This window comes from Rhipicephalus sanguineus, chromosome 4 (assembly GCF_013339695.2).
Source record: "Rhipicephalus sanguineus isolate Rsan-2018 chromosome 4, BIME_Rsan_1.4, whole genome shotgun sequence".
Taxonomy (NCBI): domain Eukaryota; kingdom Metazoa; phylum Arthropoda; class Arachnida; order Ixodida; family Ixodidae; genus Rhipicephalus; species Rhipicephalus sanguineus.
This window is the reverse complement of record NC_051179.1, coordinates 5877690-5893435: the sequence shown is the minus strand read 5'-3', so window position 1 is coordinate 5893435 and position 15746 is coordinate 5877690. Positions and strand designations below refer to the sequence as shown.

The 15746-nt window shown below is 48.3% G+C and overlaps 2 protein-coding genes across 3 annotated transcripts in view; both read right to left on the bottom strand.

Moving 5' to 3' along the window:
- LOC119389323 (transcriptional adapter 2-alpha) overlaps nt 1–15746 on the bottom strand; it is a 193802-nt gene that overhangs the window by 74411 nt on the left and 103645 nt on the right. The gene's annotated exons all lie outside the window — the stretch shown is intronic.
- On the bottom strand, nt 9611–11997 carry LOC125757997 (uncharacterized). Its single transcript, XM_049414389.1, has one exon. The coding sequence runs from the start codon at nt 11991–11993 to the stop codon at nt 10368–10370; it is 1626 nt and encodes a 541-aa protein (XP_049270346.1). The 5' UTR covers nt 11994–11997; the 3' UTR covers nt 9611–10367.

Below are 15746 nucleotides of genomic sequence, written 5' to 3'. Positions count from 1 at the left end.
CAGTGTCACGCCGGGCTAATCAGTGACGAGACGGAGGCTGCGTAGGTCTGTGCGCAGTAGTCGCCACACACTGAAATCTAAGAATCCTCGCATTTCGGGATATAAGTTCGTAGTACTGAGGTGTTGTTAAGATTACACGGGAATTAAATAACGATCGTTATTCTGAAATGTTCGTTATTCTGAAGTTCGTAGTAGTGAAATATTTTTACATTGAAACTATAAGCAGTCGGCACGGGATTTCTTAAAAGTTCGTTAATTTGAAATGTTCATTAATGTGGTGTTTGTTGTAACGAGGTTTGACTGTACTTGAAATGGCAGGTCGCGGAGAAGATCAAACTGCAATGCCTCATTCGGAAAATATTCAAACTAGCCATAGGGCTGCCTATTAGCACCAGCACGGACAAGTTGCTACAATTAGGCCTGCACAATACGATAGACGAGCTCATTGAAGCGCAATGTACGGCACAATATGAACGTCTCTCTAAGACACGAGCAGGAAGACATATCCTAGAGCGCCTAGGCATAGGCTATCACACACAACACGGCGTCAAGGTGGACATCCCAAGAGAGGCGAGGGAAATAATGATAATACCCCCCATACCAAAGAACATGCACCCAGAACACAATACGGACCGACGAGAGAAGAGAGCAAGGGAAATACAGAAGAAGTTCGGCAATGACAAGGATGCAGTATTCGTAGGCGCTGCTCAATACAAGCGCAGACGGGGGTTTACGGCGGCCGTACTCGATAGCGACAAACGCTGTAAGACGTATGCGACGATACGCACCACAAGTAACGAGACAGCGGAAGAGGTAGCCATAGCGATCGCGGTAGCTCAGACAAACGCAACTGTGATAGTCAGCGACTCTCAGATGGCGGTAAGAAACATTGCCAATGGCCATATCTCCCCGGAGGCACTACGCATTCTACTTGCAAGAGGTGAAGTGTGCAAAAGAGATATATTCATTACATGGACACCCGCTCACGCCCTCGCGGAGGACAGCAACAACGGGGCGGTACACGACGCAGCTCGAGGGCTTACGGACCGAGCTGCGATCTCAAGTGCCGCCGCAGCACCCTCCGGACGTGACGGCGCGGTAGACGAATGGGAGTGGGAAGACCGAATGACCAGATACAACGATATCGCAACGATATAGGTTACAGAGGGGCATATTTCCGCCATCTCACCCAAAATTGACAAAAAAAGTAGTCTGTCGAATGGCGGTGGTTACAAACTAGGACGTATCCGAATCCCGCGCTCTCGCACATCATATATCCGGATATATACGAAACGGACAAATGTAAACAATATGAATCCAGAGCCACTCTGGAGCATATGTTATGAGAATGCCGAGCGATTACAGTCAACTGCCGATTCTTCGGACGCCCGATTTTTCGGACATGCTCGAAAATTCGGACGCTCTCGCGGCACCGTCACCAGCCCCATAGACTTCAATGTATTAGAACGTCCAAAATTTCGGACGCTGAAGCTATTGCGCGTCCGATTTTTCGGACTTTCTGCCCAAATTGCAGGTCCGAAAGGCATTATTTGAAGCCTCCACCTCTGCCGCGTCTATCATCTAGTAGGTTCGAACCAGCGCTTTTGCGAGTCAATCTGTTTGAGACAGTAGCAGAGTCCGAAAGTCAGCTTTGCCGCAATGCCGACGCGTTATGGGGTGAAGCAGACCAGAAATTCAAAGGGTGCGTGCAAAATAATGAGTGTTAGGTTTGTTGTAACTTTATCTCGTGTTGGTGCTGTGCCTAATATTGCTTTCATTGGCTCGATGTGCGCATATAAGGTTCCTCCTTCAGAGAATAAAGTATCAGTTGGAGTTCGGCGCTTCGTCCTGTGTTTTCTTCTGTTGTCCCCGTCTTTGTGTGCTGTATCCTTTAAGATGCAATACCAACTAGCCCACCAAGCCATACTTGTGAATCAAAGGGGCCGCTATCGCGGCGCCGTGCGGCGATGTTACGAATAAGCAGCGGAAATGCACGGAGGCGTGATGGCAGCAGCTGGCAAACGCGCCAGTACGGCTTAATTGCTGATAACCCTTACGATAAGCATCTACAGTTAACTGCTCGGTAGTGCACGTGGCCTAGCGCAGTTGCATGCGTACTGCACGCATTTAATAGGCAAGAACCCAAATGCGCCGCACCGCCATTCTTGCTGGCTCTTTCTGCGAGACCACCGCTAAGTGCACCGCATAGACGCGTTGCCTTCGCGGACGAAACCAGCTCGCCATTGCCGCGCCCGTGTGCGGTCAGGAACTAAGTGCGCATCACGAACCCTTTCATGATAAATGCGTGCGTACGATACAGCAACAGTAAAGTGACGGCGTCAGCTTAGTTGGTGATGTGCTGCACACAACTAGAAACGTCAGGCTTGACACGGCAGCGAATGCTGCGTATCGGCGGCGATTTGGCGATGTGTGTGCGCATGTTTACATGCGCACACGCATCGGGGAAAGCCGGTCGAGTCGTCCGCTCTTCCGCCACAGTCTTTGTGTTCCGCGTCATCATTTACAAACGCTTCATGCGAGACAGCCGTAATATATTCCGCGCTTTGCTGTTATCCGCGGCGCTCATCACGAGATGAAAAAGTGGCGGTTGGCACGTACGTAGTTAAGCGGGGTTCGCGGCAGGTACCGAATGTATTTGCGAGAGCCTGGGCGCGCACCAAAATGCCTGATCATTGTACTGGGAGGCATTAAAGCTATTTCGGACGTGGCTGTGGTGATTTGACCACTTGAGCAGAATAAAAAAGCATGAATTTGTTTTTTCGGACTGCCCGATTTTTCGGACGATTTCGCAGTCCCTAGAGAGTCCGAAAAATCGGCAGTTGACTGTAGTCACAATACCGAGAACGCGGCCTCTAGTGACAGCCTTTGCGCACGCTGGGAAGCCGCGCTGCTCAGCTCCGCCCTCGAGGATCAGCTCTGGGCCGTCCAGCGGGCCGAGGAAGTCGCCAGGGTTCAAGGACTCCTGGCCGTCTCCTAGGCGGGGCCATCGGCCCGCCCCACCAACTCGCAGGACTCGGAATAGCTATTTCCTTCTTTCCCTGGTAAAATATTAGACCAAAATAAGCAGTAGAAGTTGAAGAAAAAAAGCAATTTACTAGTGTGCTGTCATCAAAAACTACGAGAAAATTGGGCTTTAGAAAATACAAATCTGCAGTTTTCCCTTGACGCCACCATATTGGCATCATCGTAAAGAGGACAGATAAGCTCAAGCAGCGCCTCCTGTATTTTTCAGTGCCTGGGCGAACGCTCTCCTCAGGCCGTCGAGCGCGCGCTCCGCCGCCGCTCGCCGCTGCCGCGTGGCGGCGCTGTGCAAGTAGACTACGTAAAGTCCCTGAAACTTCGTAAAGTAGCGACACTTTCCTCCTCCGCTCGCGTTCCTCCTCGTTCTCCTCTCCTTCGCACTCTCTTTTCGAGCATGGCGCCACCTACCTTGCTCCTGCGTAGCAGACGACGCTTCGCAAAGGGAGCGCGCGCTTGCCAGGCGGCGCGCTTTAGGCATTCGCATTAGCCGTCTAGCTCTTGGTACGCTTTTTTGTTTAATGCTACGTTGTTTAGGAGATGTTAGGACACGTGTGATGTTGAACGGTAATGTCCCGCTCTACATGAAGCCTTCTGAAACCTATACATTGTACACGTCGTCCTCGCGAGGCGAATTCGCCGCGCATACCAATGATGCACTGAGGCTGCCAGTACGCTAGCGGCTCTTTATTCCGAACTTGCTCAGAAATAGAGGCTCGAACTGGTCCTCGGAGAAATGGTCCTAGAAAGATTAATTTCAGTTATACTACCCAGTACGCATTGCTGCTCATGATAGTACTTATCTTAACAGCACTTAACAATGAACGAACAGCGAATGCAAGATAGCGCCCCGGCAAGATTTGCCATGTAAAAAAGATATGTGCAGAGAGCAATGACTGTCAGTGCAAGCAGCAGCTCGGAGCTTCATTGAAAGAAGAATGCGCCAGAAGGCGTACATCATTTCCAGTCGATACATTTAGACAGCGTTGGTTGTTTCGTTAAGAGATTAGACTCACCAACCATAGTGCACAAGTGCGCCAGACGTATTTGACATACGAACTGTACTCGCTGCTCAATAAACGAGCAAGCGACCGAATAAACTAGCCTGCCACCGTAAACGTTTCCTTCGCGAGAGCTCCACTCGCGGATAATAATATCATCTGGGGTTTCACGTCCCAATACCACGATATAATTATGAGAGACGCCGTAGTGCAGGGCTCTGGAAATTTTGACCATCTGACGTTCTTTAACGAGCATTGACATCGCATGGCACACTGGCCTCAAGCTATTCGCCTCCATCGAAATGTGACCGCCGAGGTCGGTCGCGACCTTCGGGTCAGCAGCCGAGCACTATAACCTCTGCTCCACCGCGGCGGAAAGCTACTCGCGGATATAAACCTCCACACGAAATGGCACATAAACATTCGCGCTAAATAACACGTATACGTGAGGTTCCTAAACGATGAACGCACCCTGCGACTCGGATGGGCACGCACGCTTTGCCTACCTACCTTCTATCGCAAGTCCACCGGCGGATCTGTCGACGTAAAAGAGCGAGAGAAAGCTGTTTGCTCCGGGAAAAAAAGCCGAGCACGCAACAAAACAGACAGAGAGTGCCACTCCTAATTTGAGCTTTCGCACTGCAGCTTTGTTTCTTCAAAAGAACTGCGCCGAATCTCTGAAGTTTCGTAATCCCATTTTCGATCGTCAGTCAACGTGCCTCCGTAATCGGCGTGCCATGCTAGGCGCACATACTAATACCGCCAACTCAAACCAGTAGGCGCATCACGTGAAGCAGAAAACGTAACCACATATTCTTGAAAAAAAAAAAAAACACTTAGTACAGACCCGCAGAAGCCGTAATAAAACGTGTGAGGAATAGCGACGTACTGCACGAATAACTGAGACCTGTCTACGGCGTTATAACACGCAGCTATTTGCGCGAACCTCGACGAGTACTTATAGTGAGAGGATAGCAACTTACATCGCACAGTCGCGTCGAAAACGTCGGCCGAAAGTTACTTCCTTCGCAACTCGTTGCGCTTCCCGGAAGGTATCATAAACAGCTTTTTGCCTTCACTTGATTTGTTTCTGCGTCCGAAAGCGCAGCAGAAGCCCATGTCAACCAACCGTGGCGTCGGTCTTGTGTGCAAGGTATCTCAGAGCACAACGCACGCGAAATGGAAAGTGCGTATCCATAAAACCCGTGCGCTGAGAAACAGTGAGCCCGCGCTGCCCGCGCTTCGCGAGCAAAGATGGCAGTTGCGGGCGATTGTAAACAAGCGAATGCTTCGAGCGGTCCCACGTGACGGCAGTTGGCCAATGCCGACGCGGCGTCAGGCTCGGAGAGGGCAGAGGAGGGAGAAAAGAGAGGAGGCGCGCTTTCATGCACGTATGTCGCTACTTTACGAAGTTTCAGGGACTTTAAGACTACGGGAAGCTGGCGCTGAATGGCCGCTTGTATTAGGAAGCTCCCGAATGCGTGTTTACATTCGCGTTTAATTGAATTCGCACGTCTCACAGGCTTTCCCAGGTACGTATGCCGCATGCAGTCTTTGTGGCCGTGATGCCGGTGCGAAAATTGTACTCGAATTTGATTGTATTCGTGTTTTATTTTATACTTCAGGATTTTGCATCCACGTGCTCCGCATGCCTCGGTATATCGTATTGTTGCGTGACATTGTGTTAGTCGAGCGGAAAGAAAAACACTGGTGCGCTTTCGTTCCATGAAATACCAGCTGCCGCTGGTGTACGGGAGCGGTGGCTTGCAGCGATTAGGCGGGATAATTGGTCGCCTAATACAACTTCGAACTACACAAGAGTATGTAGCCGCCATTTTCAACCCGAGGACTTCATAGAAGGAAAAGGACGGTGGCTCAAGAAGGATGCAGTACCATCAGTCTTTGCAGACTACCCCTCACATTTGCAGCCCAAGATAACGAGTGGACGAAGCATGGCAAGTATCACTAAACGTGACCGCGCTGTGACCGAATAGTCAACGTGCACCAGTAGCAACGCTGCCTCGAGACCGCCGAGGCAGCGTTGTTTGTTTTTCGTACTATCAGGACAAAATTGCTTTAAGATCTGAAATGATGGAATCACTCGACATACTTCCTCATTTTTTGGCACCAGCTGTTGCTTCCTCTCAGTGGCAACAAATGTACCTGTCAAAAGATTTACGAAGGGAACGTGAGATTACGGACCTCCTTGGAAGCACTCTAGCGACATTTCGTGCTAGTTAGCGCATGCATTCAAAGCTTGCGTGTAGTCTGCTACACCAGTAGACGTTAGCATGCATCGGGGCTCTTGAAGCGCCGAAGCTTTCAGTATTAGCTACTGGCAAACACTGCTTTCAGAACTCGACTCTCAGACACTGAAAAACCGACTTGCAGACAAGCGAACATAATGGTGAAAGAACAATTTTTCCCGCATCACTTGCCCGCGCTCATGTCGGCTCAGCAGACGACGCGCGAGCGGCTCGATCAGCAACAGCCGCAAAAGACACATGCCTTCAAAAACATTCTTGCTGCCAAGAGCGACAAGTGCTTCCCCATTGCTGTTTACAAACGTTTTGATTACACTTCAAACAGCGCGAATACAGCCGAAAACTCAACAATGTAACAGCTGCGAACCTGTGTTTCCGTGAGCGACGGTGCGACCGCAGCTCTACTTCGGTGGCGGCGCGTGGCGGCTAAAAGCCGCACTAACACCGACGGCCGCTTCCCATTGCTCTCCGCTCCTTCGCCCAGGCACAGAAAAATAGAGGAGGCGCTGGCTCAAGATAGCCACAAAGCTGTATTTTTCCAATGAAAAATAAAACCAGCTTCCTTTGGAGTTGCATTTTCTTAGCTTTTAGCTCCATTTCCTTTGCGCTCCATTTTCTCAGCTTTCATTTTTTTAACAGTTGCTGTCAGTCATCCCTGTGCCATTTCACAACAAATAAAGATATAACCATTCCATTTTCTGCACTTAGATCCTGAGACATTGGTGCGTGCTGTAAAGCCGTCCATATTTGTCTCCACGCCATACAGATTTTTATAATTGGCTTTTTGTAAAAGTTGTTAGTGAGACAATATGTACAACAAATTAAAAAAAAATTTTGTGTGCTTGTTTGAATACTGAAAAATAAACCAATAGCTTTACGGCACAGAATAAGCCCTTGTGAATATTTTTATGCAAAAATTTTGACGAACTTCTAATTCATTAATTATTTTGGGATGACAATGAGAGTCTATCAAATGTTGTAACTCAAAAACTACAACAGATAGCTGAAAACCGGTTTCAGTTATGGTATCAGCACAACATATCACATCTTCATGCCAAATTTCATAACTTTATCTCCATTAATAACGAAGATAGTTTTCACTGCCACGTCCCCCCTTAAAGGGGCCCTGCAACACTTTTTGAGCAGGGTCAAAAAGCGCTGCCAATCGGTAGTCGAGGCTCCCGAGAACACGCGAGCCAAATATTATAGCGAAGCGAGCGGCCTGGAATTTACAATAAATTCTCAAAGTCAGCTGAAAATCGCTCCCTCTTCTCTCGACAAATGATGTATTAGTCCGCAATATATGACGCGATTGTCGGCAGTTCCACCATTGGCTGATGTTATAATCACGATAACACCCTCATTATTACCTTCGTTGTCAATTTTGAGTTCAATAAGTAGATAATATGTATGTTCATATTGTGTTATGCCGTTAAAACACCGAACAAACATTAATATTAGCACTTCCGGTCTCACCGACAGCTCGTCTGCTCGTAGTTGCGTGGTTGCGTTTTCTTCACCATGCGCAGTGCCGAAATCGTGAATATTTCTGTGCTTCTGACCATCGCCGGTTGCCGTTGAGAGTGGCAGCCGTTCGAGTGTTGCCTCGTCAGCTGGAAACTGCATCGTCGGCACGTTCTCACGACCGACTGAGGCAGCGGTGCAGCATTTCTCCGATAACAATGCTGGTGCCGACTAGTTTAGGATACCTGTGTTTGCTGTATGGCGAGAGTCCCATTCGCTGTCTGTTCAGTATGTCATCGAGCCGTACCTCGGCGTATCCTCCCCGTAGGCTCACGTTCCCGAGAAACCGCGACACAGCAACCAGACTCGCATTTTCACGGTAGCTGCAGACAGCCGGGGGATGGGTCCGCGCCGGCCCGATGCCCCATGATCCTTTCTTCTAGTCTTTAGTTCTTTGTTGTCAGCCCGCACTCGCTGTGCGCCCGCATTCGAAAAGTAAACAGCATCGAAGTGCCGCCACTAGGAGAAGGGTGCACGCAGCTTTGCCGTGTTGAATACGATTCAAGCACGAGCAGTGCGACGAGGCGGTGTATCGGAGTGTGGGTCGAAACCTATCTCAGCTGTCATTCGTTCCAAACGCGCACGCAGGTTTGGGTCCATGGTTGGCAAAGCGATGAAAACACTACGGCAGTTCGAGGTGCACACCCAACATTACCAAACCGACTCGCAGTTTTCAAGCACGCGCGATACACGGTGCGATGGAGACGACGTCCACGCAAGCCGACCGGAAGTGGCGCCACAGACCACGCGGTTGCGCCGAGATGCCAGAGAGAAAAAAAATGAAGAAAAAAAATGCCGCCGGCGCTGACATAACGCTTCGGCGCCTCCTCGCACCTCCGTCCTCCCTCCCTTCACGCCCCACGCAGCTTTCCGCGCGCTCGCGGCGTTGAGTGGAGGAAGAAAGCTGCGGAACGTGATCTCTATAATTTGGTAACACCACTTAGACTTGATGGATTCTAAAAATTTTTGCGGCATATGACTCGTGAAGAGTCATACGTCAATAATGAGACTATTCCAATATAACTAAGAAAGGTGTTGCAGGGCCCCTTTAAGCAACAGCTGGCGTGACTTGCTAGCCACCATCATTATCAACATCTCATCGCTACTGCCAGTGATTAACACCTCAGGAACTGCACCGTTGAATCTCAAATGCTATGCCTTGCAGTCTATGGCATGTCATGGCTGCCATGTTAATTTTTCTAACACTGTTTGGCTACATCGTAAAGGTTGTATCGACACTGATAGTCCACTGCAGCGTCCACAGAGGTACGAGGGTTCATGCATTTACATTCGGCAACTTTCCTGTATTTTTCTTAGTCGAAATGGTCGAGTGAGTGAAAGAATCGACGCAGTCATATGATTGCTGGAACCTGCGAAGCTACATATCCTGCAAGCCTGCACCAAGACATCGTTCTGGGCATCTCTTGTAGAAGGAGAAGACTGCAAGCGCTTGAAATGTGTCGCCACAACGTGATGACCACAAAAAATCGCAGTTGTCATCTGTTGACGGAACCAGCTTGTTACTTGAAGATTAATTACCACTGCCAGCCACGATTGCACAAACAGCAGAGCTACATAAAATGGCTTGGTATCAGGGTGTCTACCAATTAAATTTTTTCAAATTCCCTGACTTTTCCAGGTTTTCCATGACCATTTCAAGCAAATTCCATGACCGGTACGTCTGCTTGGAAGAAACTGCGCATTGGAAACAAACTCTTGAGTGGTAAAAACAAATTATGAGGTGCTATTATAAAATGAAAACCATGATGCTTTATTGCATTCCCTTGGTTGAAAGCATCTTTTACAATGAATAAAATATTAAGACACAATAATTGTCCCTTGACAAACAGAAAAGCTTGTTTATTTGCATCGGCAATGCTGTCACTGTTTCAAAGATTCAATCTCTTGCTGCAGCATGGAGACCTGAAGCTGTGCGTCTTCGATCAGTTTTTGCTTCTTTGATTCAAGCTCTTTCACAAGAGCCGCAGTCCTCTTCTTTTTTCTTTCAGCATGCAATACGTCCAACCGTTCTTTCTTTTTCCTCTCCAAGTCTTCTTTCCATTTGATGTTGGCACTACGAACCATGTCTATCATCTTGTCTGTTACGTCAACTTCTGCAACACCACCTGCTACAGACACCTCATCGCACACTAACCTTTGTGCTACAAGTGACTCCTCCTTCATATTCTCCATAAGACATTCCTTGTTGACGGAAAATCCCCGCTCCACGGAAGAATTTCCATGTGAAAGGCACAGCACAATCTTCACAAACAGCAGTAGCTCTTCATGAGAACTTGCACAGAGTTCCACACACAGCTTCTCCAAGCACTCTCTTGCGCGATCAAATTTTCGCAAACGCACTTGTGCAGTGCTGTTCGAGCACACTTGTACATATGATCTACTTGCTCTCTCCTTGTAGGCCTGTAAGGCGCCCGTGTTCTATAAGTACTTCAAGTGCAACGTTCAGCTGCTTCTGGCCAGCTTCCATAGAAGCGGCACAAACTGCTGGGTTTAAGCAACTGGCCCCCCTTGTCAGCTTTTATTTCAGAGGTGATCTTTCGATTATCTTTGCTGAACAGGCTTTAATAAATAAGATGCATTCTTTTTTGACACTTACCACCGCAGTGTGAGATGGTTTAGTGATCTTTCGCAACTCCCTTTTGGCGGCAAGGCCTATGTCAAAGGCAGCTATACCAATGATGTTGTTTGGGTTCTCCAGATCAATTTTCATCAGTTTTGAAAATGTGCCTGCAGCATCCAGCTTTTCCTTTAACACAATTCGTCCCAGCAGTGACCGCAACAGGCCGTCCAGTGCTGTTGCAAGAAAAGGCAGCATCGGCTTCTCTGTCTGAAACTCAGCCAAAAATGGCTCCAATTCTTCTGATACTGAAAGCATAAAGGCAAGCTTTACTGGCAACATCTCGTCTTTCACAGCCATCTCGACATGAGCATAGCTGCCACACGTTGGAGGTTTCTTTTCTTTCTTCACGTGCTCAACATATTTGACCACATTTGGGAGGACTTGCAGTGCCCTAGCAAGAGCCTTGCCGTTTTCCAGCCAGCGCACTGAGCAAAACTTTAGCGGAAACGGTGTGCTCCCTGTGAAATTGACGTAGTCGGCTCGGCGTGCAGGGACGTTCTTGAATAAATTGTATATGCTTCTAAGAAACACTACTGTGTTCCACTTTGTTACATTGTGGCCTGTTTTAAATGCACCACTCACAACGTGCAGTCCGCAGCTTCCAATGTCCACAATATTCTGATTTCCATCAGACGCAGAAAACTCTTCCTTCAATGACTTCAACAACTTCAAATTGACGTTTGGACCATCCATCGAAAGTTGACGTATTTTTGCCGGCTCAATGTTCTCGGTGGCCTTTTTGAAAGCGGCAGCTAAATCCTCTGCGTGAGTGTGTCCTAAAAAACAGGACGTCAAGTAGCAGGTTTTGACAACATTGTCAGCTGGGTCCCAAAACCTGATCAAAACGCCCATTTGCTCTTTCTGAGCAATTTTTTTCAGGGACTCGTCAAAAGCCACGACCACGTGTGGGACATCATGCAGCTGTGATAGCAGCCTGTTTCGGAAGTACGGGGCTATACCGTAACAAATTGTATAGTCAACTTTGTCCTTACCAAGTTGCATCTTCTTCGCGACGTCGCACGTGGGGAACATGATGGGAAAAAGCGCCGCCGACGCTGCTGCTGAACGAAACGATCCATGGGTCGCTATAGTGTTCAGACACCAAACAACTTCTGCTTTCATGTCACATTTCTTGACTAGAAACCCATTTAAGGATGCCTTCCCTTCAGGCGCGACGGCCACTGGTTTAGCAGGCACGCTTTGAGCACTCTTGCTTGGCACAGCCGATACACATTCACTCGTAGCAGTCACGGAACACGGCAAGTTGGGTCCAGCACCGAAAAACGCGCGGATGTTTGTCTGGGAAGCACTTTGCACCACGCTCACAGCAGCTAGGTGTTTCTTGCTCACAGCGTGACTGGAGACGGCAGCGATGCCCATATTGCTAAGCGTGAAAGTCTTCTGGCATGCTGCACACTGAGCCTTACTTGTATCGCTCGGCACTGCTCTAATCCACGAGGCGTGCTCGGATATTTCCGCGTTCACCCAATCAGGGTTAAATGAACACTTCTTTGCAAGAGGCATAGCAACTCGCTGCATGCTCACTGAATCGCAAGAAGAACGGCAATATGGCCAGGCTAGTGAAAGAAACCCACATGACCGGTATGGCAAATTGAGGCGCCATCCATTGACTGGGATCAGAGTTAAAATCTGCGTTCCATCTCTTTCCTCCCAACTCTCTTCAACCCCCTCTCTGGTGAGATCAACTCCCTTTCCTGCGGGAGGCGCGCCGGCGCGCTTTCCGCCGCCTTGCTGGCGCCGCCGACTTTGAAATCCGTTAGAAAGTTTCGTGTCTGGCGTTGGTAAGGCATGTGTTAGCTGTCGTCGCTCGTCCGTTTCATGGTGCTCGCTCGCTGTGTGCTTGTGCGACGCGATGTTTTACGACTCGCGCTGTTCGTGCATAGTGCTTTGTTGCTCGAATACTTCCAGAACAAGTCCCGGAATATATGTGCCGGTCCCCAAAAGAACGACAGGTGAGCGTGCCCTTTGAGTCGCGGTCTTCATTGTGTCAGTTTGAATTCACGTCCATACCGAGTAGCTGTTCTCTGCATTGCGGCTTCAGTTAATGTTTTCAAAAATGACTGATTTGAAAAGGGCACGATGCTGCGTTTAAATTGTTATACGAACAAGCAGCGGACATGAAGCCCATGCGACGTAACTATAGTTACAGGTTTACAACTCTCACAGAACCGCGTGCTTGAGTGTGTGCTTTGCATTTGTCTCCGGTTAATTACTCGCCATCGCCTATAACCACGTTTGTGAGACATTAGGTAGATGTATGAAAACTTGTGCTGCTCTGAGACGAACAAACGAGTTCACTTTTGCACGAGTCGACGGCGTTCTTTATCTGATTGAAACTTGCCCTTTTCTTCAGGGTGTATTTCGGAACGCAACAGAGCTGATCGGTGCGCCCAGAGAAAAGCTGAAGAATTGCAGAATCGGCGCACTTCAAGAAGAGATGCCATGAATCATCCGATATCAGCCGTTCATTTTCTCCGCGTTTATCATCACTATAGTTATATGAAAATCAACGTTTTTGGAAATGTAGTCAATAAAGTGCGGCCAATATTAGTTGTGTAATATGTGGAGTTCATTTTGACATCTTTAAAATAATATTTACATTATTATTCTATTTTTAGGTATTTCAACTGCTTTCATTGTTTTTGCATTCTAGGAATGTTCAATTTTGTTAGTTATGATAATTTCGTGCAATATTGTGCGCATATATCAGAAGCGGTTCGGCACTTTTGTCAGTATAAAAATTGTGTTTTTGAATATGTGCCCTAGTGTTATGTTCTGTTTTTTATTCCACTGTTCTTTAAGTTATTAACTTTGCCGAGAACTTTCGTGTTGTTTAGTGATCATGAATACGTGTATGTTAATCTCCTGTTGATATTCTGTTAATGTCCTGAGCCTGTATCGCACCACATTTGATGAAAATGTCGATTTTCGGAAACGAGGACAATAAAACGAGACCAAAGATATTTTGTGTAGTGAGTGCAATTCATTCTTTTGCGTTCTGGCACATGCTGCACGACTGCAGTGTTTGCAGAATGCCTGATCGCAAGATGCGCACATTCAAACGCGCAACGAACGCGCGGCGCAGTACGCGCAGCGGATGCAAAAAAAAAAAGCGCCCGGCGCCTGCACGGCGCAGCACGCGGACGAGGGGGTCATAAAAGAAAGGGGAGGGAGCCCGCGCACGCAAACAAAACAAAAAGAAAAAAAACCCGGCGCGTGCGAGGGAGCTAGGAGAGGAGGCGCGGCTGGTGTTAGTGTTGCCATGACGACGCATACCATGTGCGCCGCCATTCTGCCATTCGAGTCTCTGAATCCCAGCCGCCAGGATATTGACTGAAGGGACGTTTGGCGCTGCCAGCGCTGACGTCATGAATTAAGGCGTCCTATGGGAGGTATACGGAGTAACCTCCCCCTGATATGGCTGCAGCCCAGGCAGCTTGAGATGTGGATTGGATTGGATCCGATCCGATCTGGATTACCATATTTACTCTACTACTGTTTTTGTATCCCAGTCCAATTTACGCACCTGTAAACTACACTTTTCAGTAAAAAATAATAACTACAAGTCGCATATTCTGTGCACCTTGCCCTCTGCTGATGGCACTTCTAGCCTAACCAGAAGGCTGTCAAGCCGAGCCGAGGTCGCGGCCAAGACAAACATGCACAATTTTATGCGCGTGAGTAACGTTGTACTCGGAAAGTAGAAGCACCAGCTATGCACATTTTTTTGTACTATGCTCTTGCTTAGCTGTTCTGTTTGGTCTAAGGAGCGATTTTTTAAGCTTTGATCAATGGTAAGGAATATTTTCGTGACGATCTGAAAGACTACAGTCAGTTTCCATGACCTGGCCAGATTTTTCAGAAATTCCCTGACTTTTCCAGACGTGTTCAAATTCCCTGACTTTTCCAAGTTTTCCAGGTTGGTAGACACCCTGGGTATGCTCCACAAAAAGCTGCACTGCCATTCACACATCGTGGAGCATGTGCACATGCGGAATATTCGCTTATGTGCAACGACTTGTGGCGCGCGTAAATGTGCAAGCTAGCCCAAAAGCTTAATGTACGGACACGGATGGTGCTTAATTGCCGGACACGGATGGTGCATGTTGTACAAACTGTCATGAAACAGGCAGCTACGAGTGGCAACAGCGAGATACTTGCTTTACATGACCTTCAAGTGATCGGCGGTATTGCTGGGCCCGCTTCTTTTTCTACTTTTATGTAACTGACCCATTACATGTGTGACCACTACCTTGCGCAAACTGCACCCGAACACCTGGGAACATCCCGGATTATTTCGAAAACTTCCAATAAGATTGCGTACCCAACGCCAACAATGGAGCTTATTCTGGAACTAACCCGGCCACCAACAATAACGCTGGAATGTTCGATGACACTTGCATAAATGCTGAAGTGCTTTACCACTGATGAGATTACCGACGACCATCGTCTGTGCTTGCCGCTTTCGCTGCACTTGGAGCATTGCTTCTTTTACTGGGCACAAGTTCACCCAATAAAGCGTTTCAACTTTACCAGCTGCATTTTCCTACCTTCCTTGTCACAGCCACGTGACAATATTCTCAAGTGCAGTCTTGCACTGTAATAGTCATTTTGATGCCAGAATGTGGGTAAAAATCAAAGCGCCGCTGTCACGGATTCGGGTGGTTCCGGATGATGAACTCGGATGAGACTCGGGGTATAGCACACCAAACGTTTATCAAACGGAAAATTGCGGCACTCAAAAATATAAACACGTACAGACATACAATCAAACAAACTCAAGCTAGAATAAACTATACAACTCAACTGCTTTACTTATAGTTTGGTAACTCGACTCTTATGACAAAAAATACAATGGGCCCTCGTTACTTGGCTTTGCTGATCTAAAGTCCCATCAGTCATCATTCACGTTCGTCGTCTTCATTCGGTCATTCTTGTGTTCAACGAGTCCATCGTCTATCTTCCCGTCCACTCTGTAGTACAACTAGTCAGCCGTCATCGCCTGTACAAGCAGGCCATTCGCTGCCCTGACTGCTCGGCCCATTATGCCTAACGTCTTCGTCGGCTCGTTCGCTCGGCGTGGCATTCCACTGCTGACGTGGCACTCCGGGGATTGTCTTCGGTGGCCAGCTTCTGAAGGGGGCTTGCGTCAGGGATGCTCGTACTTGCGCGGCGCGGCCACTGCATCACTGAGGTGCCATGCTTGAACGCCGGTGAGTATGCCGGCCGCACCTCGGGATGCCCGCGTCACCGGCT

Bases quoted from the DNA above. Each gene is read 5' to 3' on its own strand.
- LOC125757997 (XM_049414389.1), bottom strand. From the start codon at position 11,993: ATGCCTCTTGCAAAGAAGTGTTCATTTAACCCTGATTGGGTGAACGCG.